This window comes from Lipotes vexillifer, unplaced genomic scaffold, assembly GCF_000442215.2.
Source record: "Lipotes vexillifer unplaced genomic scaffold, Lipotes_vexillifer_v1.1 scaffold71, whole genome shotgun sequence".
In the NCBI taxonomy this organism is placed as follows: Eukaryota; Metazoa; Chordata; class Mammalia; order Artiodactyla; family Lipotidae; genus Lipotes; species Lipotes vexillifer.
The window spans coordinates 8836182-8861913 of NW_006793703.1; the positions used below are offsets into that span (position 1 = coordinate 8836182).

The 25732-nt window shown below is 39.0% G+C and overlaps 1 protein-coding gene across 1 annotated transcript in view; it reads right to left on the reverse strand.

Moving 5' to 3' along the window:
- Positions 1-811: 811 nt before the first annotated feature.
- The window catches only part of TPK1 (thiamin pyrophosphokinase 1), a 306848-nt gene continuing 281927 nt past the window's right edge, over positions 812-25732 (reverse strand). Inside the window, exon 8 of the mRNA XM_007466670.1 lies at positions 812-939. Within this exon, the coding sequence (XP_007466732.1) occupies positions 812-939 (128 nt within the window). The remainder of the gene's footprint in view (positions 940-25732) is intronic.

Genomic DNA, 25732 nt, shown 5'->3' on the forward strand with positions numbered 1-25732 from the left:
TTTAATAATCAGGCCAATCATTTTTAAATTTATTATGAAAAGATAATACCAAAAACCATTAAGGCCAGAATAAAATGGTGCAGTTCTAGCATCCCAAGCTAGAAGGAATTATTTTTTCAGTGAAAGGGAATACATATAATACAGAAAGAGCTAATATTATTAGACAGAAGTAGCCTTTGGTGTTAAGCAATTAAGGATGAACAGGAGGAGGGTTATGTGCTGGACAGCACAGAGCCTCAACAGAGCCGTCTCAGATTCAAACCTAAAAACAGTTTTCTAGGGCTTCCCTGGTGGCACAGTGGTTGAGAGTCCGCCTGCCGATGCGGGGGACGCGCGTTCGTGCCCCGGTCCGGGGAGATCCCACATGCCGCGGAGCGGCTAGGCCCGTGAGCCATGGCCGCTGAGCCTGCGCGTCTGGAGTCTGTGCTCCACAACGGGAGAGGCCACAACAGTGAGAGGTCCGCGTACCGCAAACAAAAACAAAAACAAAAACAAAAACAAAAACAGTTTTCTGGGATACATGGAATGATTAATAACATAAGAATGATCAGTCCTGAATTTTAGAGTGGAATAATCCACATTAGTTTTCCAACTGAGTGTAATTTACTTTCTTAAGAAATAATGATTTCCCCCCCGTCACTGTACAATTGAGATCTGTCATTCATAATGTTACCTGGATGATCTAAACATTAACATATTTAAAACTAGCAGGCTTCTCAGGGACAGGTTTAGATTCCTGCCAACCAAGGTGAACTGTTCTTGTGGAGCATGAAGTTGTTGGCAAATGAGGTCAGAGGCACAGCTGCGGAGGTCAGTCATGGGTGTTTTTGATGGCCATGGTCCAGAGAAGGGGATGGTCTGTTTCCACAGTCACAACACCAGATCCATCGTAGGTATTGGAAGTGCTGACCAGTGTTCCAAAACTAATCCTATGATTTGCTGTAAGAAAATAAGAAAACAAGTTTGGTGAGAGCCAAGCTCCCTCCAGTGGAGAATGGCTTTGTCAAGAGTTACCGAAAAGCAATTAAGCACATACTTTGATAGATGATCTGTAAAATGCGGGATAGGTTAACTTAATACCTGCCCTGCAAACAGACTGTACCTTTTTTTTCCTCCTGTGATTATACAGTTAGGCCCCCACCAGCCATCTGCTTCATACCTAGGAGTGTACATATGTCAGTCCCAATCTCTGGCAGGGCATGGGGAGTTAGTGTTTAATGGGGGCAGTGTTTCAGTTTAGGAGAAAAATTCAGTAGATGGATGATGGTGAGAGTTGCACAACAGTATGAATGTACTTAGAGCCACTGAACTGTACAGTTAAATATGGTTAAAACAGTATGTTTTATATTATGTGACTTTTACCACAATAAAAATTTTTTTTTAAATGTGGGATAGGTGAAATGTATGATATGAGATTCTAAACCTGAAAGTTTCTATAACTTGTTATAACCAGTCTTCCTGGAGTTGGTTATTGGTTATTTACCAGTTTGGGATATATGTCACTCTCAATACTAAATTTCATTAAATTTTTTTTTTTCTTTACCAGTTGTAAAACCAAAACCTATTTCTGTAATAGGTTACTTCCTTGCCTGGGTGCAATTTTAATTTTTCTTGATGATTCCGAATTAACTTTTTTTTTTTTTTTTTCGGTACGCGGGCCTCTCACTGTTGTGGCCTCTCCCGTTGTGGAGCACAGACTCCAGACGCGCAGGCTCAGTGGCCATGGCTCACAGGCCCAGCTGCTCCGCGGCATGTGGGATCCTCCCGGACCGGGGCACGAACCTGTGTCCCCTGCATCGGCAGGCGGACTCTCAACCACTGTGCCACCAGGGAAGCCCCAGCATTAACATTTTTATATTTGACTAAGCTCTATAAAAATACAGTTTTAGTTTTAATTATAAATGATATGGGGCAGAAAGCTAATTACTTAAAAAAAAAAAAAGCATGGGATTTTGGTCATTTTTTTCTCATAAAGAAAAGCCAAAGTGAACAAGGCTTGCTTTCTTTAAAATTAATCAGAACTCGGAGGTCAAAAAGCAGACTTCCAAATGTGTAATCTTGAGCATGCCACTTAAACTCAGCATATAATGAGGGCACAAGATGAGATAATCCTTTAAATTACTTAATTATGAAAATAAAGGCTTTGGAGATAAGGTATATTATTAGAATTTATATATTTATAAATTACATAAATTACAAATTCATAAATTACACAATTACATATAAATTACATTTATATATATATATATTGATTTCCTAACAAGTTCGTTGAAGTTAATGCCTGGGCATCCATTGGTAACCTCACTTCCCTTTGCTTATAAAAGAGCAAAACCATGACTGTCCTACAAACATTCCTTGATAATCAGTACCGATTTCTTTGCTAAGAAATTAGAAAGAGAAAAGTAAACAAATGTTATGGAGAGAAATAAACAAATGTCAGAGTCAGAAAAGGCCCCTTTTCCTTCAAACAAAGTTCAACTATGGAGTTACACAGCTTTGGAGTAAATAATTCAATTATAAGGGTCACTTCCCGCTAGAGGGAGCCTGTTATCTTTCTGAGGAAATCTTGAAAAGACAATTAAAAAATTCAGAAGTAGTATTATCGGATAATATAACATCAGGATAAGTAACATCAGATAATATAACATCAGTATAAACATCACACAGTTTACTTATTAAAACTCAAACTATTTCTTTACTAATTACTAACGTGATTAGTAAATTGTCAACACGTTTACTAACGCAAACACGAGGTTATAAAGTAAAACTACAGGAATACAAGAGTGAACCTCGTGTGACTGTTGCCCTAACAGGTAACTCAGTGCCAGAAGCTTTCGCCTCTCAGTAATCTGGAGCTTTTCTGAGATGATGTTTCTGAATGATATTTATGATAAGCACATAACAAATCCAGACACTATTACATAGATAGTGAGTCTGTCAAGGAAAGAAGCCTTGCTCTCCTGAAGGGTGACCGTGCCTGGAATCCGGGTGCACACCAGATCCCTACTGACATCCATCCCAGGCCCAGGGTTCCCAACAGCCCTCTGAGGAAGGGAGGGGGAACAGTTTACACATTTCATACCGTTTATTCAGAAGGGCAATTTAGGGTGCTTCGGTGGACCAGCTTTACAGTGGAAACCCCCCAGTGAAGCACCAGGTGCACACAACCCACCTGAACGTGAAACAATGCGTTTAAGATTCTGGCAACTAATTAAGTTAAAATCCTGTTTTTTACCTGGGCTCAAAGGACATGAGTGCAAAATTCTTTCTCTAGTTTGTAGTTGCACGTAAATTCCTTTCTGATTTTCTGAAGGCAGACTATGGATTTTGGATTATCCTAGGTAGACAACTATATTATATATATTGGCTTTTCTAAGACGTTGTTGCATCCTAATTAATTCTTAAATGGGAAAAGAAGTGAAATAGCTTTATTAGGGTATGAGAAGGTACAGTTTTTACTTTGCATGAAATATATAAGGCCATTATTATCCAAGCTTATAAATCAATGTTTTCTTTGTATTTTATAACGTTAAAAGAACCAGTTATTAAACATTTCTTAGTTGGCTTTGGACGGCTGTAACAAAATGCCATAGGCTGGGTTGCTTAAATAGCAGACATTATTGCTCACAGTTCAGGAGCTTGGGAAGTCCTAGATCAGGGTGCCAACATGGTTGAGTTCTGGTAAGAACTGTCTTCCTGGCTGGTTTTCAGACAGCTGCCTTCTTGCTGTATCCTCATATGGTGGAGAGATCTCCTGTCTCTTCCTCTTTTTATAAGGGCACTAATCCATCATGAGGGTCCCACCCTCATGACCTAATCCAACCCTAATTATCTCCCAAAGGCCCCACCTCCAAATACCATCATATGATCTTCAATATGTGAATTTGGGGGGACTCAAATACTCAGTCCATAACAATAGTTACAATTAATTAAAGGTTACAGTGAAATTCATTTGATTATCTCCAACTTTATGGAAAGTAGAATAAAAATGATAGAAAAAAAAAGATGAATAAACTGAAACACAAAATCATGAAATTCAATTGACTATGTCACTACAATTATTTTGGAGTATGTTTTCTCCAAAGAATCATGCTTTTGGACAAAACTTTCAAAAGTCTCCCTTGGAAGAAAATCTCTCTTTTTTTTTTTTTTTAAGAAAATATTTGGAATTAATACAGAACTCCCCTCTCCCCAGATGTTTGAGGGTCAATCATGAAATAAAATACATAAGACTGACAGAGAGATAACTTCCTCCAGATAGCAATACAACAATTACTTCCTTTTATTATTTTTCTTCCAGTTTTATTGAGAGATACTTGACATATAATAACACTGTATAAACTTAAGGTATATAGCAAAATGACTTGACATATGTATATACTGTGAAATGATTACCAAAATAAGTTTAGTTAACATCCATCACCTTATATAATTACATTTTTTTTCCTTGTGAGAACTTTAGTGTCTACTCTCTTACCAACTTTCAAATATACAGTACAGCCTTGGCAATGATACTCGTCATGTTGAACATTACACAGCCAGTACTTAAATTTATCTTAAAACTGGAAGTCGATATCTTTTGACCACCTTCACCTCATTTTCTCCACCCTCTGCCTCTGGTAACCACAAATCTGATCCTTTTTTCTATAAATTTGAGTTTTTTAGCTACCACATATAAGTGAGATGGTACAGTATGTGTCTTTCTCTGTGTGACATTTCATTTAGCATAATGCCCTCAAGGTCCATTCATATTGTTGCAAATGGCAGGGTTTCCTTTTTATGGCTGAACAGTATTCCACTGTATATACACCACATCTTTATTCATCTGTCGGTGGAAACTTAGGTTGTTTCCATGTCTTGACTATTGTAAGTAATGCAAGTAATGCTGTAATGAACATGAACATGGGAGTGCAGTTATCTTTTTGACATAGTGACTTTGTTTCCTTTGGATATATACCCAGAAGTGGGATTGCTGGTAATATGGTAGTTTTATGTTTAATTTTTTTGAGAAACCTCCATAGTGTTTTCCATAGTGGCTGTACCAATTTACATTCCCACCAACAGTGCACAAAGGTTCCTTTCTCTCCATATCCTCTCCAGACTTGTTCTCTTGTCTTTTTGACAATCTAATAGGTATGAGGTGATAACTTATTGTGGTTTTGATTTGATTTCCCTGACTAGTGATGTTATCTACCCTTTCCATGTACCTCTTGGCCATCTGTATGTCTTCTTGGAAAAATGTCTATTCAGATCCTTTGGCCATTTTTAACTTATTATTTTTTCTTTTGAGTTGTGTGAGTTCTTTATATATTTTGAATATTAACCCCTTCTCAGATATGATTTGCAAATATCTTATCCCATTGCTTAGGTTGTCTTTTCATTTTGTTATTGTTTCTTTTGCTGTGCAGAAGCTTTTTAGTTTGGTGTAGTCCTACTTGTTTATTTTTTTATTTTGTTGCTTGTGCTTTAGTCTTTTGTGCTTTGGTCTTTTGCCAAGACCCATGTCAAGAAGCTTTATTCCTGTGTTTTCTTCCAGGAGTTTTATAGTTTCAGGTCTTATGTTAATTTCTTAATCCATTTTGAGTTAATTTTTGGGAGTGATGTGAAATAGGGATCTAGTTTTACTCTTTTACATGTGACTATCCAATTTCCCAGCACCATTTATTAAAGGACTGTCTTTTCTCCATTGAGTATTCTTGGCTCTTTTTTCATGTTAGCTCACTGTATGCATTGGTTCTCAATTCTGTTGTATTGGTTTATGTGTCTGTTTTTATGCCAGTACCGTAATGCTTTTATTATTATATCTTTATAATATAGTTTGAATTCAGGAAGTGTGATGCCTCCAGCTTTGTTGTTCTTTCTCAGGATTGCTTTGGCTATTCAGGGTCTTTTGTAGTTTCATATGAATTTTAGGATTTCTCTTTCTTCTGTAAAAAATGCCATTGGAATCTTGATGGGGATTGCAATGAATCTATAGGTGGCTTTGGGTGGTATAGTTTTTTTTTTTTTTTTTTTTGGGGTGCGGGGGCCTCTCACTGTTGTGGCCTCTCCCATTGTGGAGCACAGGCTCCGGACGCGCAGGCTCAGCAGCCATGGCTCACGGGCCTAGCCGCTCCGTGGCATGTGGGATCTTCCCAGACCGGGGCATGAACCCGTGTCCCCTGCATTGGCAGGCGGACTCTCAACCACTGCGCCACCAGGGAAGCCCTGGTATAGATATTTTAACAATATTAATTCTTCCAATCCATGAGCATGGAATATCTTTCCATTTATTTTAATTTTCAATTTCTTTCATCAATGTATTATAGTTTTCAGTGTAAAGATCTTTCATCTCCTTGGTTAAATTTATTCCTAAGTATTTTATTGTTCTCGATGGTACTGTAAATGAGATTACTTTTCAGATAACTCATTCTTAGTGTATAGAAATACTTTTGATTTTTGTATGTTGAATTCTGTATCCTGCAACTTTACTGAATTCATTGATCTAACAGTTTTTTTTTTCTTTTTTTGGTTGAGTGTTTAGGCTTTTCTATACATAAAATCATGTCATCTACAAACAGAGATAATTTTGGGTCTTCCTTTGCAATTTGGAAGCCTTTTCTTTCTTTCTGTTGCCTGCTTTCTCTGGCTTGGACTTCCAGTTGAATAGAAGTGGTGAGAGTGGACATCCTTGTCCTGTTGGAAAAGCCTTCAGTCTTTCACCATTGAGTATGATGTTAGCTGTGGGCTTGATATATATGGCCTTACTTTACTGTATTGAGGTGCATTCCTTTTCTATAGCTAGTTTGTTGAGAGTTTTTATCATGAACAGATGTTAAATTATGTCAAATGCTTTTTCTGCATCTATTGAGATGATCATATGATTTTTATCTTTCATTCTATTAATGTAATATATCACGTTTATTGATTTGCGTATATTGAACCATCCTTGCATCCCAGGGATGAATCCTACTTGGTCATGGTGTATGATCCTTTTAATGTGCTGCTGAATTTGGTTTGCTGGTTTGTTGAGAATTTTTGCATCTATATTCATCAGGGATATTGGCCTATGGTTTTCTTTTCTTGTAATGTCCTATTTGGCTTTGATATCAGGGTAATACTAGCCTTGTAAAATGAGTTTGGAAGTGTTCTCTCCTCTTCAGTATTTCTGGATATTTTGAGAAGGATTGCTGTTAATTCTTCATTAAATGTTTGGTAAAATTTACCAGTGAAGACATCTGGTCCTGGACTTTTCTTTTTTGGGAGATTTTTGAGTAACAATTCAATACCCTACTAGTAATTGGTCTGTTCAGATTTTCTAGTTCTTCCTAATTCAGTCACGATAGGTGCTATGTTTCTAGTAATTTATCCACTTTTTCTGTGTGTTGGTGTATAGTTGGTCACTGAAGACTCTTATGAACCTTTGAATTTCTATATTATCAGTTGTAATGTCCCCTCTTTCATTTAAAATTTTGTTAATTTGGGATCTCTCTCTTCCCCCTGGTTAGTCCCAATAAAGATGTGTCTGTTTTGTTTACCTTTTCAAAGAGCCAGCCCTTAGTTTTATTCAGTTTTCTCTATTTCTTTCCTGGTCTCTATTTATTTATGCTCTAAACTTTATTTCCTTTTTTTGGCCAACTTTGGGCTTAGTTTGTTCTTCATCTTCTAGCTCCTTGAGGTGTAAAAGTTTGGTTGTTTATTTGAGATCTTTCTATTTCTTGAGGTACGCATTTATAGATATGAACTTCCCTCTGAGACCTGCTTTTGCTGCATCCCGTAAGTTTGTATGTTTTGTTCCCATTTTCATTTGTCTCAAGATACTTTTAAATTTCTCATTTAATTTCATCTTAGATCGATCTACTGGTTGTTCAGGATAGTACTGTTTAATTTCCATGTATTCATGAGTTGTCCAGTTTTACTCCTTTTACCAATTTCTAGTTTCATACCATTGTGGTCAGAGGAGATATTAGGTATGATTTCAGTCTTGGTTAATTCTAGCATAATTTCTATGCTAGAAAATGTTCTGTGTGCATTTGAGAAGAATGTGTATCCTGCTGTTGTCAGACAAAGTATTCTGTATATCTCTGTTACAACTTAGTCAACAGTGTTGTTCAAATCCATTGTTTCCTTATTGATTTTCTGTCTGAATGATCTATTGGTTATTGAACGTGGGGTATTAAAGTCCCCAACTATTTGTTGTTGTTTATTTCTCCTTATAATTCCGTTAATGTTTGCTTTATGTAGTTAGGTGCTCTGATGTTGGGTGGGTGCATAAATATTTACAATTGGTGTATCTTTTTGATGGATTGACCCCTTTATTGTTATATAGTTCTTTCTCTTTCTGTCATTTTTAGCTTAATGTCTATTTTGTCTGATATGAGTATAGCTACCTTTGTTTTTTCTTCGTCATCATTTGCTTGAAATATCTTTCTCCATCCTTTCAGTCTCAGTCTGTGTCTTTGAAGCTAAAGTGAGTCTCCTCTAGGCAGTATAAACAGGTATAGTATTGCCAGGTATAGTATTATTGCTGACAGATTTTTTTTTTTTTTTTTTTTGCGGTACGCGGGCCTCTCACTGTTGTGGCCTCTCCTGTTGCAGATTACAGGCTCCGGACGCGCAGGCTCAGCGGCCATGGCTCACAGGCCTAGCTGCTCCATGGCACGTGGGATCTTCCCGGACCAGGGCATGAACCCATGTCCCCTGCATCGGCAGGCGGACTCTCAACCACTGCGCCACCAGGGAAGCCAGACAGATTTTTTTCTTTCAATATTTTCAATATATTACCCATTCTCTCCTGGCCTGAAATTCTCTTTCTGTCTTTGACTTTTGGAACTATTTGGTTTAATCTATTTGGGGTCCTTTGGGCCTCGTGGATTTGTATGTCCATTTCTTTTCTCATTTTCAGCCGTTATTTGCTTTATATACACTTTCTGTCCCTTTCTCTTCCTCCTTCTGGGGTACCCATAATGCAGATATTGTTTCTTCTGATGGTGTCCTATAAGTTCCATAGGCTTTCTTCACTCTTTTTCATTCTTTTTTTTCTTTTGTTCCTCTGACTGGATAAATTCAAACACCCTGTCACTGATTCTTTCTCTGTCACTGATTCTTTCTTCTGCATGGTCAATTCTGATTTTGAAGCGCTCTATTGAACTTTACAGTTCAGTCATTGTATTCTTTAGCTCTAGGACTTCTGTTTGGTTTATTTTTGATGGTTTCTATTTTTTTTTCTTCATCTCGTTTTGTTCATGCAATTTTTTCCCCCGAATTTTGTTATCTGTCTGTCTTGTAGTTCACTAAACTTCTTTTAAGAGGATTATTCTGAATTCATTGAAATTCATAGATTTCCATTTCTTTAGTGTCAATTATTGGCATTTTATTAGTTTCCTTTGGTGGTGTTGTTTACCTGATTTTTCCTGATCCTTGATTTCTTACATTGGTATCTGCACATTTGAGTAAACAGTCTCTTCTTCTAGACTTTACAGGTGTGCCTTGGCAGAGACAGTCGTTCACTAGTCAGCTCAGCTTAGGGTTCTGGACATATGAGCTGACAGACTCCTTGGGCAGGGGGAGCCTGCTATTAGGGTCTTCTTTGTGGGCAAGGCCACTGCCTGAGCTCTGAGGTTGTGGGGTATGTGTTGTGGCTGAAAACAGTTGGATAGGACTGCTGGCTTGGTTCTCTGCCCAAGTGAGGCTGTTGGATGAGGCTCTGTGGTTGCCTGGGTTCTCTGGTCAGGCTTCCTGGATGGTCAGACTCGGTACTATATTTAGTAGTAGTTGGGGCTACGATGTAGCTTCCCTGCTTGACCATGGCAGCAGAATGGACCCCATGGCCAGCACAGCCCATTGTTTAAGGACCCAGATCAGGCAGGATTGTGCGCCAAATTCTCTGGCCACGCAGAGTTGCTGGTTTTGCAGTGCAAATGGTGAGGACCACTGGTTGTGCTCTCTGCTCAGGTATCACCGTAAGTGGGGCTGTAGGATGGGCTATGCCAGCGGTCCCCAACCTTTTTGGCACTGGGGACCGGTTTTATGGAAGACAATTTTTCCACGGACCGGGGCGGGAGGTGGGGGGATGGTTCAGGCGGTAACATAAAGGGGAGTGAAGGGGAACAGCAGATGAAGCTTTACTCGCTAGCCTGCTGCTCACCACCTGCTGTGCGGCCCAGTTCCTAATAGGCCACAGACCGATACTGGTCTGCGGCCCAGGGGTTGGGGACCCCTGGGCTACACAGTTTCCCATGTGCCTGGTTAGGTTTCCTGGCTGGGCATGCTGAAGGCTGTATTTAACAGTGGGTAGGGCTATGAATTAGTTTCCCTGCCTGGGCGGAGCCACCAGACAGGCTCTAAGGCTGACACGTCTCTTATTTGGGGGCCAAGTTAGGCAGAATAATGCACCAAGTTCCCTGGCCTGACAGGCCACCATCCTGGCTCTGCAGATGGGCAGGGCCACTGGCCAGGCTCTCCATTCAAGTGCTGCTGTAACTGTGGTTGCAGGATGGGCTACACAGATTCCCAGGAGCTCTGGTTAAGTTTTCTGGTCGGTAGGGCTGGAGGCAGTATTCAGCAATGGGCGGGGCTATGAATTAGCTTTCCTGTCCAGATGGAGTGGCAGAACAGGCTCCATGGCTGGCAAGGGCTCACTGTCTGGAGTCCTGAATCAGGCAGATCTGTGCCCTGCCAAGTTCCCTGGTCAGAATGGACCATGATCTTGGCTCTGCAGATGAACAGAACTGCTGGCTGGGACTTCTACTTGGGCACCACTGGGAGTAGGAACAGGGCCACAGTCTGAGCACTCGTTGCTATAAATCCCTTCCCCCTTCTCTGTCACAGTCTCGTCCCCAAGTCCCCTTAGATGCCCGTAAGGCAAGACCTGCGAAGGCATCCTGAGAAATGACCCATGATGCTGGGGGAGCCGGGTGTCCACCTGGACTTTCTTTTCCCCCAGAGGAATTGCAGGCCTGGGGAGCCAGCCTGGGGGAGGAGTGATGTGGTCAGGGTGCAGCTGCTCCTCTTAACTTTTCTAATGTGGTCCTACCTCATTCTCTGTGATACAGGGGGTGACTTCAGCCTCACCCCTGTGTTCTAGGATTTTCACAATGGTGTCTTGTCTATAGATAGTTATTAGTTGGTCTTCTTGTGAAGGGGACTGAGGCTGGGAACGACCTATGTTTCCATCTTGATGATGTCACTCCTTCACAAATTAACTTTTTCATTTCTACTCTAGAGGACTCGTCCAAAACTTTGGCTAGCTGAACATTTACTTTCAATTCAACATTTAGAACCTATCTAGATTCAGATTTTTTCCATTTTTGTTTGCAGAGAGTACAGCAGAGCTAAACATAGTTGTTCTGAGACAACCAGTCACTCAGATCAAGCCCTGTTTTTAACTATAGACAAAAATAAAAGTGATAGCCATGTGTAAAACCATAAGCAACTGTGTAATCTGTGATAAACATAACCTAAAATTACTTGCTGTGTTTGAATATAAAAGTTGTGTCTTATCTATTTGCTTCAGAGACATGATCATCAGTTGTTTTAAGGACAGTTGTAGTCTAATGATAGAATATTGGCTGGTGAGGATGGGTTAAGTTCCTCTTCCAGTGAAATTTAATGTGAATTATATTAGGGAACACAGAGGCATAGTCTGACTCTGAGCTTTTCATATTTTAGAGAAACAGAACTTAAAAATATGAGAAACATGAAAACTGATTTTATAATTTTCATCCATTATTTCAAAGTATTTTCTTTCCCAAAGGAAAGGTTGAGAATTAGGCACTTAATATTCTATTGCTTTCAGTGATGTCCTATAGCTTTTCTCCAAAGCTGGAAAGACTGAAGACTGCAAAGCAGAGGCTGGCAAATTGGTAGAATTCAAGTATTCAGCTCTTTTCCTGTCAGTTGGAGGGAGGTAGGGCCATTTGTCCTGGCTTCCTACCTTATCTGCAAGCTGGTTTAGTGGGCTGTGCTCTTTTGAACTGGTTGACAGAGTATAAAGGAGTACTTTGGAGGCCTCTGATGCTCTGAAGCATTGGAAAGCAAGAGCAGGAAGCATTTGTTCCCTCTGCACCTGTGTGATTGCTCTGCTCATTGCTCTGTCAAAAAGGATGCCTCCTTTTTTACAGAGGAGGCATCTTGCTGTCAAAAACTATGAACCCCGTCATAATGAGGTTAGTAAGTCAGACCTAGCTTCAAACCTTGGCTTTACCACTCTCTAGCTCTATATGAACTCAGTTATTTAACCTTCTGACTTCAGTTTCCTCATATGCAAAATGTGGATAATAATGTCTGCTTCACAGAGAAGTTGTATGGATTATATAGTCAAAATTCTAACACACAGTAAGTATTCAAGGAATTTCCATCCCTTTTGCTTTCTTCTGTTATTTTGTCAATAAAGTAGATCAGATTTTCCTCTCCGACCTTAAGAGTCTTTTAAAATGAAAAAAGAGAGATGTCATGATTTGAACAATAAGCAAATGCCTTAATTCAAGTGACTAGTTTATAGCCAGCTGAGAGACAGAATGAGATAAACTTTGCCAGGCTGGGTTATGTGTGATGCTTAAAATCATTTCAGGTGTCATCTGCATACATGTACAAACTCATTTGTTTGACAGATATTTATGAAGGTTATACCCTGGGCTGGCATTAAGGATACAAACATGAGTGTGTCTGCTTTCAAGGACTTCACATTTTAGTAAAAGGTGAAGATGTATATATAGTCCAATTCAGTGGATAGGATGGAAGCATGAGGCAGGAGCTAATGAGGATGGAGCAAGAATGGGCTGTATGTTCTAGTGGAATGGGGAGGAATCCCCCAGAGGCCTGGCTTCCCAAGAATCTGTGGATTGACACTGGTTATCTGATAAAAATAAATAAATAATTTAAAAGGTAATGCAAATGTATCTAAAAATCAACAAAACTGAGAGAGTAAAAGAGAAGGGAGTGAACAAACTTTGTCTGGGAGATGCTACTCAAAGAGGTGGTATTTGGGATGGAGTCATTCTCATTCATTCAAGACATTTTCTGAGCACTTACAGTGTTCAAGGTACAGCGGGCTTTTATCTGTAGTTTACAGATGAGGAAAATGAAGCTCAGAGAGGTTAAATCCACAGGCTATGATGATCATAAAAGTTGTTAGACACATGTTACTATGGGAGGTTAAAGCAATACTTTGAAGAGCTCTAAAAAGAGAATTGATGCTGGTCTGTTTCCCTGAAGTATAGAACTGTCAACAGCCTGACAGAGCAGGGTAAGTGGATGACTTAGTGAGACCGATAAAACCACTCTAAGACTTAAAGTTTCTACCACACAGATACATGTTTAATAAACCTACTATGATGAATCCCAAGGTTCCCTACCATCCTGAAATATTAGGTTCAGTTCTAGGAGTTAATTAGACTTACTGGACATCATTAACTAATTCAGCATAATGGAACCACTGTATGCTCTCCATCTATCAGTTATTCTCTGAAGATGTTTAGCCTTGTTGGAGTAATGGCTATACATTAAGAAAATGTGACTCAGATTTCATTAGCATTAAAGCAAACCATACTACCTCTAAAATCAGTTCACTGTGACTGGTCTTTACAATTTTCATTTTTTGAACTAGAGATCTTAAAAATGTCTTTGTATGTATATATGTGAGACACACTTTCTATTTAAAAATTGCTGATTTACACTTTAAAATAGGAACTCCTGGCAGGATTATTACTATTAAAATTGTATCCTATAAAACAGCATTTAGACTTACAGTGGTTCTTGAAACTTTTCAAAAATTAAATTGCTATATTACGCTTTCATTTTCTTAAAGGCAGAAAGTCAAACTATTTCTAGTTTAGAGGTGTAGAGTACATGCAGCATCTACTCTCTTAGCAAGTTTCAAATATTCAATTCAGTATTATTAGTCATCGTGCTGTATATCACATCCCCATGACTTATTTATTTTATAACTGGAAGTTTGTACCTTGTGATCACCTTTACTCATTTCTTCCACCCTCTCACCCCCCACTTCTGGCAATCACCAGTATTTTCTTTGTATCTATGAGACTGGTTTTTAGTGTATTTTTTACATTCCACATATATATCAGATCATCCTGTGTTTGTCTTTCTCTGTCTGACTTACTTCACTTAGCATAATGCCCTCAGAGTCCGTCCATGTTGCTGCAGATGGCAAGGTTTCCTTCTTTTTATGGCCAAGTAATATTCCTGTGTGGGTGTGTGTATTTATAAAATCTCACATTTTCTTTATCCATTCATCCACTGATGGACACTTAAAGATCTTAAAGTTGTTTGCATGTCTTGGCTATTGTAAATATTACTGCAGTGAACATGGGGGCACAGATATCCTTTCCAGTTAGCATTTTCGTTTCCTTTGGATAAATACCCAGAAGGGGGATTTCTGGGCTAGATAGAAGTTCTGTTTTCAATTTTTTGAGAAACCTCCCTACTGTTCTCCACAGTGGCTGCACCAATTTACATTCCCACCAACAATGCACGAGGGTTCCCTTCTCTCTACAGCCTTCACAACGCTTGTTATCTTGTCTTTTTGATAATAGCCATGCTAACAGGTGTGAGGTGAATATAACTCACTATGGTTTTGATTTGCATTTCCCTGATGATTAGTGAGGTTGAGCACATTTTCATATGTACCAGTTGTCCATCTGTATGTGTCTTCTATGGAAAAAAAGTCTATTCAGATCATCTGCCCATTTAAAAATTTTTTTTTGCTATTGTATGAGTGCTTTATATATTTTGAATATGAATTCCCTATCTGATATATTGGCAAACATTTTCTCCCTTTTAGTAGGTTGATTTTCAATTTTGTTGATGGTTTCCTTTGCAGAAGATGGCTTCCTTTCCTGCATAGAGGCTTTTTAGTTTGATGTAGTCCCACTTATTACTTTTTTGCTTTTGTTGCCTTTCCTTTTGGGGTTAAATCAAAACAAATCACTGCAGAGTGGATGGCAAGGAGCTTTATCTGTATGTTTTCTTCTAGGAGTTTTATGGTTCAGGTCTTACGTTAAAATCTTTAATCCGTTTTCAGTTCATTTTTGTGTATGGTGTAAGATAGAGGTCTAGTTTCCTTCTTTTTGCATGTGGACATCTAGTTTTCCCAACACCATTTGTTGAAGAGATTGCCCTTTCTCCATTGTATATTTTTGTCTTTTTTGTTGAAAATTAATTGACCATATATGCATGGGTTTATTTCTGGGCTGTTTGGTTCCACTTGACCTATGTGTCTTCTTTTATTTGAAATATAGTTTACAATCGGGAAGCATGATTCCTCCAGCTTTGTTCTTTTTTTCTTAAGCATTTTTATTGGAGTAAAATTGCTTTATATTGCTCTGTTAGTTGCTGCTGTATAACAAAGTGAATCAGCTATACATAAACATATATCCCCATATCCCCTCCCTCTTGCGCCTCCCTCCCACCCTCCCTATCCCACCCCTCTAGGTGGTCACAAAGCACCGAGCTGATCTCCCTGTGCTATGTGGCAGCTTCCCACTAGCTATCTATTTTACATTTGGTAGTGTATAGATGTCCATGCCACTCTCTCACTTCGTCTCAGCTTTCCCCTCGCCCTCCCAGTGTCCTCAGATCCATTCTCTACGTCTGTGTCTTTATTCCTTTCCTGCCCCTAGGTTCTTCAGAAACTTTTTTTGTTTTTCAGATTCCATATATATGTGTTAGCATATGATATTTGTTTTTTCTCTTTCTAACTTACTTCACTCTGTATGACAGACACTAGGTCCATCCACCTCACCACAAATAACTCAATTTCGTTTCTTTTTATGGCTGAGTAATATTTCATTGTATATATGTGCCACATCTTCTTTATCCATTCATCTGTCGATGGACACTTAGGTTGCTTCCATGTCCTGGCTATTGTAAATAGTGCTGCAATGAACTTTGTGATGCATGACTCTTTTTGAATTATGGTTTTCTCAGATAATATGCCCTGTAGTGGGATTGCTGCATTGTCTGGTAGTTCTATTTTTAGTTTTTTAAGGAACCTCCATACTGTTCTCCATAGTGGCTGTATCAATTTACATTCCCACCAACAGTGCAAGAGGGTTCCCTTTTCTCCACACCCTCTCCAGCGTTTATTGTTTGTAGATTTTTTGATGATGGCCATTCTGACCACTGTGAGGAGATAGCTCATTGTAGTTTTGATTTGTATTTCTCTCATGATTACTGATGTTGAGCATCCTTTCATGTTTGTTGGCACTCTGTATATCTTCTTTGGAGAAATGTCTATTTAGGTCTTCTGCCCATTTTTGGATTGGGTTGTTTGTTTTTTGATATTGAGCTGCATGAGCTGCTTGTATATTTTGGAGATTAATCCTTTGTCAGTTGCTTCATTTGCAAATATTTTCTCCCATTCTGAGGGTTGTCTTTCCGTCTTCTTTATGGTTTCCTTTGCTGTGCAAAAGCTTTTAATTTCGTTTTTATTTCCATTTCTCTAGGAGGTGGGTCAAAAAGGATCCTGCTGTGATTTCACAGAGCATTCTGCCTATGTTTTCCTCTAAGGGTTTTATAGTGTCTGGCCTTACATTTAAGTCTTTAATCCATTTTGAGCTTACTTTAGTGTATGCTGTTAGGGAGTGTTCTAATTTCATTCATTTACATGTAGCTGTCCAGTTTTCCCAGCACCACCACTTATTGAAGAGGCTGTCTTTTCTCCACTGTATGTTCTTGCCTCCTTTATCAAAGGTAAGGTGACCATATGTGCATGGGTTTATCTCTGGGCTTTCTATCCTGTTCCACTGATCTATCTTTCTGTTTTTGTGCCAGTACCACACCGTCTTGATTACTGTAGCTTCGTAGTATAGTCTGAAGTCCGGGAGCCTGATTCCTCTAGCTCCATTTGTCTTTCCCAAGATTGCTTTGGCTATTTGGGGTCTTTGGTGTTCCCATACAAATTGTGAAATTTTTTCTAGTTCTGTGAAAAATGCCATTAGTAGTTTAATAGGGATTACATTGAATCTGCTGACTGCTTTGGGTAGTATACGCATTTTCACAATGTTGATTCTTCCAATCCAAGAACATGGTATATCTCTCCATCTGTTTGTATCATCCTTAATTTCTTTCATCAGTGTCCTATAGTTTTCTGCATACAGGTCTTTTGTCTCCTTAGGTAGGTTTATTCCTAGGTATTTTATTCTTTTTGTTGCAATGGTAAATAGGAGTGTTTTCTTAATTTCTCTTTCAGATTTTTCATCATTAGTGTATAGGAATGCAAGAGATTGATGTGTATTAATTTTGCATCCTGCTACTTTACCAAATTCATTGATTAGTTCTAGTAGTTTTCTGGTGGCATCTTTAGGATTCTGTATGTATAATATCATGTCATCGGCAAAAAGTGACAGTTTTACTTCTTTTCCTATTTGGATTCCTTTTATTTCTTTCTCTTCTCTGATTGCTGTGGCTAAAACTTCCAAAACTATGTTGAATAATAGTGGTGAGAATGGGAAACCTTGTTTTGTTCCTGATCTTAGTGGAAATGGTTTCAGTTTTTCACCATTGAGAACGATGTTGGCTGTGGGTTTGTCATATATGGCCTTTATTATGTTGAGCCAAGTACTCTCTATGCCTACTTTCTGGAGAGTTTTTATCATTAATGGGTGTTGAATTTTGTCAAAAGCTTTTTCTGCATCTATTGAGATGATCATATGGTTTTTTTTTTTTTTAACATCTTTATTGGAGTATAATTGCTTTACAATGGTATGTTAGTTTCAGCTTCACAACGAAATGAATCAGTTATATATATACATATGTTCCCATCTCTTCTCGCTTGCGTCTCCCTCCCTCCCACCCTCCCCATCCCACCCCTCTAGGCAGTCACAAAGCACCAAGCTGATCTCCCTGTGCTATGTGGCTGCTTCCCACTAGCTATCTACCTTACGTTTGGTAATGTATATATGTCCATGCCTCTCTCTCACTTTGTCACAGTTTACCCTTCCCCCTCCCCATATTCTTAAGTCCATTCTCTAGTAAGTCTGTGTCTTTATTCCTGTTTCACCCCTAGGTTCTTCATGACATTTTTTTTTCTTAAATTCCATATGTATGTGTTAGCATACGGTATTTGTCTCTCTCTTTCTGACTTACTTCACTCTGTATGACAGACTCTAGGTCTATCCACCTCATTACAAATAGCTCAATTTCGTTTCTTTTTATGGCTGAGTAATATTCCATTGTATATATGTGCCACATCTTCTTTATCCATTCATCCGATGATGGACACTTAGGTTGTTTCCATCTTTTTCATTGCAGCTCTATTTACAATAGATCATATGTTTTTATTCTTCAATTTGTTACTATGGGGTATCACATTGATTGATTTGCATACATTGAAGAATCCTTGCATTCCTGGGATAAACCCCACTTTATCATGGTGTATGATCCTTCTAATGTGCTGCTGGATTCTGTTTGCTAGTATTTTGTTGAGGATTTTTGCATCTATGTTCATCAGTGATATTGGCCTGTAGTTTTCTTTCTTTGTGACATCTTTGTCTGGTTTTGGTATCAGGGTGATTGTGGCCTCGTAGAATGAGTTTGGGAGTGTTCCTCCCTCTGCCATGTTTTGAAGAGTTTGAGGATAGGTGTTAGCTCTTCTCTAAATGTTTGATACAATTTGCCCGTGAAGCCATCTGGTCCTGGGCTTTTGTTTGTTGGAAGATTTTAAATCAGTTTCAATTTCAGTGCTCGTGATTGGTCTGTTTATATTTTCTGCTTCTTCCTGGTTCAGTCTCAGAAGGCTGTGCTTTTCTAAGAATTTGTCCATTTCTTCCAGGCTGTCCATTTTATTGGCATAGAGTTGCTCGTAGTAATCTCTCATGATCCTTTGTGTTTCTGCAGTGTCAGCTGTTACTTCTCCTTTTTCATTTCTAATTCTGTTGATTTGAGTCTTCTCCCATTTTTTCCTGATCAGTCTGGCTAATGGTTTATCAATTTTGTTTATCTTCTCAAAGAACCAGCTTTTTGTTTTATTGATCTTTACTATTGTGTCCTTCATTTCTTTTTCATTTATTTCTGATCTGATCATTATGATTTCTTTCCTCCTGCTAACTGTGTGGTTTTTTGTTCTTCTTTCTCTAATTGCTTTAGGTGTAAGTTTAGGTTGTTTATTTGAGATGTTTCTTGTTTCTTGAGGTAGGATTGTATTTCTATAAACTTCCCTCTTAGAACTGCTCTTGATGCATCCCATTGGTTTTGGGTCATTGTGTTTTCATTGTCATTTGTTTCTATGTATTTTTTGATTCCTTCTTTGATTTCTTCAGTGCTCTCTTGGTTATTTACTAGTGTGTTGTTTAGCCTCCATGTGTTTGTATTTTTTACAGTTTTTTTTTCCTGTAACTGATGTCTAGTCTTAACAGTGTTGTGGTCAGAAAAGATACTTGATGTGATTTCAAGTTTCTAAAATTTACCAAGGCTTGATTTGTGACCTAAGATATGGTCTGTCCTGGAGAATGCTCCATGAGCACTTGAGAAGAAAGTGTATTTTGCTGTTTTTGGGTGGAATGTCCTATAAATATCAACTATAAATATCAACTAAGTCCATCTTGTTTAATGTGTCATTTAAAGCTAGTGTTTCCTTATTTATTTTCATTTTGGATAATCAATCTGTCCACTGGTGAAAGTGGGGTGGTAAAGTCCCCTACTATGATTGTGTTACTGTCAATTTCCCCTTTATGGCTGTTTTCATTTGCCTTATGTATTGAGGTGCTCCTATGTTGGGTGCATAAATATTTACAATTGTTGTTTGTATCTTCTTCTTGGATTGATCCCTTGATCATTATGTAGTGTCCTTCTTTGTCTCTTGAAGTAGTCTTTATTTTAAAGTCTATTTTGTCTGATATGAGAATTGCCACTCCAGCTTTCTTCTGATTTCAATTTGCATGGAATATCTTTTTCTATCCCCTCACTTTCGGTCTGTATGGGGCCCCTAAGTCTGAAGTGGGTCTCTTGTAGACAGCATTTATACGGGTCTTGTTTTTGTAACCATTCAGCTAGTCTATGTCTTTTGGTTGGAGCATTTAATCCACTTATATTTAAGGTAATTATCGATATGTATACTCCTATTACCATTTTCTTAATTGTTTTGGGTTTGTATTTGTAGGTCTTTTCCTTCTCTTGTGTTTCCTGCCTAGAAAAGTTCCTTTAGCATTTGTTGTAAAGCTGGTTTGGTGGTGCTGAATTCTCTTAGCTTTTGCTTGTCTGTAAAGGTTTTAATTTCTCCGTCGAATCTGAATGAGATCCTTGCTGGGTAGAGTAATCTTGGTTGTAGGTTTTTCTCCTTCATCACTTTAAACATGTCCTGCCAGTCCCTTCTGGCTTGCAGAGTTTCTGCTGAAAGATCAGCTGTTAACCTTATGGGGTTTCCCTTGTATGTTATTTGTTGCTTTTCCCTTGCTGCTTTTAATATTTTTCTTTGTATTTAATTTTTGATAGTTGGATTAATATGTGTCTTGGCATGTTTCTCTTTGGATTTATCTTGTATGGAACTCTCTGTGCTTCCTGGACTTGGGTGACTATTTTCTTTCCTGTATTAGGGAAGTTTTCAAGTATAATCTCTTCAAGTATTTTCTCAGTCCCTTTCTTTTCTTCTTCTGGGACCCCTGCAATTTGAATGTTTGTGCATTTTATGTTGTCCCAGAGGTCTCTGAGGCTGTCCTCAATTCTTTTCATTCTTTTTTCTTTATTCTGCTCTGCAATACTTATTTCCACTATTTTATCTTCCAGGTCACTTATCCGTTCTACTGCCTCAGTTATTCTGCTATTGATTCCTTCTAGAGTATGTTTAATTTCATTTATTGTGTTGGACATCATTGTTTGTTTGCTCTTTAGTTCTTTTAGGTCCTTTTTAAACGTTTCTTGTATTTTCTCCATTCTATTTCCAAGATTTTGGATCCTCTTACTATCATTACTATGAATACTTTTTCAGGTAGAGTGCCTATTTCCTCTTCATTTGTTTGGTCTGGTGGGTTTTTACCTTGCTTCTTCATCTGCTGTGTGTTTCTCTGTCTTCTCATTTTGCCTTCCTTACTGTGTTTGGGGTCTCCTTTTCACAAGCTGCAGGTCTGTCGTTCCTGTTGTTTTTGGTGTCTGCCCCCAATGGGTAAGGTTGGTTCAGTGGGTTGTGTTGGCTTCCTGGTGGAGGGGACTGGTGCCTGTGTTCTGGTGGATGAGGCTGGATCTTGTCTTTCTGGTGGGCAGGACTGTGGCCGGTAGTGTGTTTTGGGGTGTCTGTGACCTTACTATGATTTTAGGTAGCCTCTCTACTAATGGGTGGGGTTGTGTTCTTGTCCTGCTAGTTGTTTGGCATGGGGTGTCTAGCACTGGAGCTTGCTGGTTGTTGAAGTGGAGCTGGGTCTTAGCATTGAGACGGAGATCTCTGGGAGAACTCTTGTCGATTGATATTATGAGGGGCTGGGAGGTCTGTGGTGGAGCAATGTCCTGAACTTGGCTCTCCCTCGTCAGAGGCTCATGTCTGACACCCTGGCGGAGCAGCAAGACCCTGTCAGCCACACAGCTCAGAAGAAAAGGGAGAAAAGAAAAAAAGAAAGAAGGAAAAAATAAAGTTATTAAAATACAAAATTAAAAATAAAAAGAACAGGGCAACCAAACCAATACACAAATCCACCAATGATAAGAAGCACTAAAAACTATACTAAAAAAAATCAGACAGACAGAACCCTGGGACAGATGGTAAAAGTGAACCTATACAATCACACAAAGACGCATACACATACACACTCACAAAAAGAGAAGAAGTTAATAATATAGAGAGATATTACAAAAATAAAAGAGAGCAACCAAATCAATAAACAAATCTACCAATGATTGATAATAAGCTCTAAATACTAAACTAAGATAAACATAAAACTAGAAAGAAATTAGACACAAAGCAAACCCCAAGTCTACAGTTGCTCCCAAAGTCCACCTCCTCAATTTGGGATGATTCGTTGTCTATTCAGGTATTCCACAGATGCAGGTACATCAAGTTGACTGTGGAGATTTAATCCGCTGCTTCTGAGGCTGCTGGGAGAGATTTCCCTTTCTCTTCTTTGTTCACACAGCTTCAGGGGCTCAGCTTTGGATTTGGCCCCGCCTCTGCATGTAGGTCAACTGAGGGTGATTGTTTTTCACCCAGACAGGACGGGGTTAAAGGAGCAGCTGATTAGGGTGCTCTGGCTCACTCAGGCCTGGGGGAGGGAGGGGTACAGAATGCAGGGCGAGCCTGCCACAGCAGAGGTCAGCGTGATGTTGCAGCAGCCTGAGGCATGCTGTGTGTTTTCCCGGGGAAGTTGTCCCTGGATCCCGGGACCCTGGCAGTGGTGGGCTGCTCAGGCTCCTGGGAAGGGAGGTGTGGATAGTGACCTGTGCTTGCACACAGGATTCTTGGTGGCTGCAGCAGCAGTGTTAGTGTTTCATGCCCATCTCTGGTGTTTGCACTGATAGCCACGGCTCACACCCATCTCTGGAGCTCGTTTAGGTGGTGCTCTGAATCCCCTCTCCTTGCGCACTCCGAAACAATGGTCTCTTGCCTCTTCGGCAGTTCCAGACTTTTCCCCAGACTCCCTCCCGGCCAGCTGTGGAGCACTAGCCCCCTTCAGGCTGTGTTCATGTAGCCTGTCCTCTCCCTGTGGTCTGATGTCCAATGCCGGAGCCTCAGCTCCCAGCCCCCATCTACCCCAGTGGGTAAGCAAACAAGCCTCTTGGGCTGGTGACTGCTGGTCGGCACCGATCCTCTGTGCAGGAATCTCTCTGCTTTGCCCTCTGCACCCCTGTTGCTGTGCTCTCCTCTGTGGCTCCAAGCTTCCCCCCCCCACACCCCCGCTCTCCGTCTCTGCCAGTGAAGGGGCTTCCTAGTGTGTGGAAACGTTTCCCCTTCACAGCTCCCTCCCAGAGGTGCAGGTCCCATCCCTATTCTTTTGTCTGTTGTTTTTCCTTTTTTCTTTTGCCCTACCCAGGTACGTGGGGAGTTTTTTGCCTTTTGGGAAGCCTGAGGTCTTCTGCCAGCATTCAGTAGGTGTTCTGTAGGAGTTGTTCCACATATAGATGCATTTCTGATGTATTTGTGGGGAGGAAGGTGATCTCCGCGTCTTACTGCTCTGCCATGTTGAAGGTCCTCCTCCCCCAGCTTTGTTCCTAAGATTGCTTTGGCAATTCAAGGTCTTTTGTGGTTCCATACAAATTTTATGATTGTTTGTTCTATGTTTGTGAAAAATGCCACTGGAATTTTGATAGATCTGCAGATTCATTGCACTCCCTGAGTAGTATGAGCATTTTAACAATATTCTTCCAATCCATGAGTGTGGAATATCTTTTGATTTATTTCAGTCTTCAGTTTCTTTTAACAATGTCTTATAGTCTTCAGTGTAGAGATCTTTCACCTTCTTGGTTAAATTTATTTCTAGGTATTTAATGTTTTATGAAATTGTAAATGAGATTTTCTTAATTCCTCTTTCTGATAATTCATTATTAGTACATGGAAGCAGAACAAATTTTTTATATTGATTTTTGTATCCTACAACTTTACTGAATTCATTTATTAGTTCTAACAGTTTTTTGGTGAAGTCTTAGGGTTTTCTCCATGTAATAATCATGTCATCTGCAAACAGTAACAGTTTTACTTTTTCCTTTCCAACTTGGATGCCTTTTGTTTTCTTGCCTAATTAATTGTTCTGGCTAGGACTTCCAACACTATGTTGAATAAAAGTGCTGAGAGTGAGCCATTTTATATTAATTTAATCCAATATACCTAAAATATTATCATTTTAACATGTCTTATCGAGATGTTTTACTTTTTCATACTAAGTCTTTGAAATCTGGTATGTATATATAATTGCAGCATATCTTAGTTTGGACAAGTCACATTTTAAGTGTTGAAGAGCAATAAGTAGCTAATGGTTACTGTATTGATTAGACAGTACAGATTCTAGGTTACTGAAGTGGGAACTATATTTAAGATTCAATTATCTGTTTCTCCAGAGGAACATTATGTAATTATACAGATACTGATTTTCATTTCACCTGCAGATATGGAGTGATAGAGTCTCATGTTATAAAGGTACTATTACATTTAAAGTAAGCATATCAAATCCATTTGAAATGATTTCCCCTTATTATAGGAACGGATCAAGAAACACTCAGATACTTAACATGTGCTCAGCAGTGAGAGAGACTGAGTCCTCTGCCCTTCAAGTTGAAAGTTTAAAAATATGTAGCAAAACTGTAGGGGAAAACCCTGAAACTGCGAAATTTAAACAAACCTAACATAAAATTACGAATAGGATATATATTATCAATACATCCTGTAAGGAATATAATGACTCCTTCCTGGACATGTAGCAGATAGTCCTTTAATTGTACTCCTTACCCCAAATCGTCACCTCTCCTTCCCACTCCTCTAAATGTCTTGTCTGATCATGTCTCTGTCATGTGAAAGAATTACTCTTGGACTCCAGTTGCCTATAACCTCCCTGCCCCCCACCCTAAACATCATGGCCTGACATTAAGGCCCTTCATCATCTAGTTTCTCCCCTATAACCTACTTGCCAGCCACCCCATGCTACTTGCTATTCCCTTAATAAACCTAAATGTAAGACCAGATCCTACAAAACTCTTAGAGGAAAACATAGGCAGAACACTCTTGACATAAATCATAGCAATATCTTTTTGGATACACCTCCTAGAGTAATGAAAATAAAAACAAAAATAATTTTATTTATGGGACCTAATTAAACTTAAAAGCTTTTGCACAGCAAAGGAAACCATAAACAGGATGAAAAGACAACCCACAGAATGGCAGAAAATATTTGCAAACGAAGTGACTGACAAGGGGTTAATCTCCAAAATATAGACACAGCTCACACAGCTCAATATCAAAACAAACAAACAACCCAATCAAAAAATGGGCAGAAGATCTAAATAGACATTTCTCCAAAGAAGACATACAGATAGCCAAAAAGCACATGAAAAGATGCTCCACGACACTAATTATTAGAGAAATGCAAATCAAAATTATAATGAGGCATCACCTCACACCAGTCAGAATGGCCGTCATCAAAAAGTCTACAAACAATAAATGCTGGAGAGGATGTGGAGAAAAGGGAACCCTCCTACACTGTTACCACTATGGAGAACAGTACAGAGGTTCCTTAAAAAACTAAAAATAGAACTACAATATGATCCAGCAATCCCACTCCTGGGCATATATCTGGAGGTAACCATAATTTGAAAAGATACATGCACCCTAATGTTCATAGCAGCACTATTTACAATAGCCAAGACATGGAAGCAACCTAAATGTCCATTGACAGAGGAATGGATAAAAAAGATGTGGTACATAAATACAATGGAGTATTAGCCATAAAAAAGAACAAAATAATGTCATTTGCAGGGACACGGATGGACCTAGAGATTATCATACCAAGTGAAGTCAAACAAAGACAGATATCATATGACATCACTTATACATAGAATCTAAAAAGATGATACAGATGAACTTATCTACAAAACAAACAGACTCACAGACTCTGAAAACAAACTTATGGTTACCAAAGGGAAAGGTGGGGGGAGGGATAAATTAGGAGTTTGGGATTAACATATACACACTACTATATATAAAATAGATAATCAACAAGGACCTACTATATAGCACAGGGAACTCGCCACAATACTCTGTAATAACCTATATGGGAAAAGAATCTGAAAAAGAATGGAGATATATATATATATATATATATATATA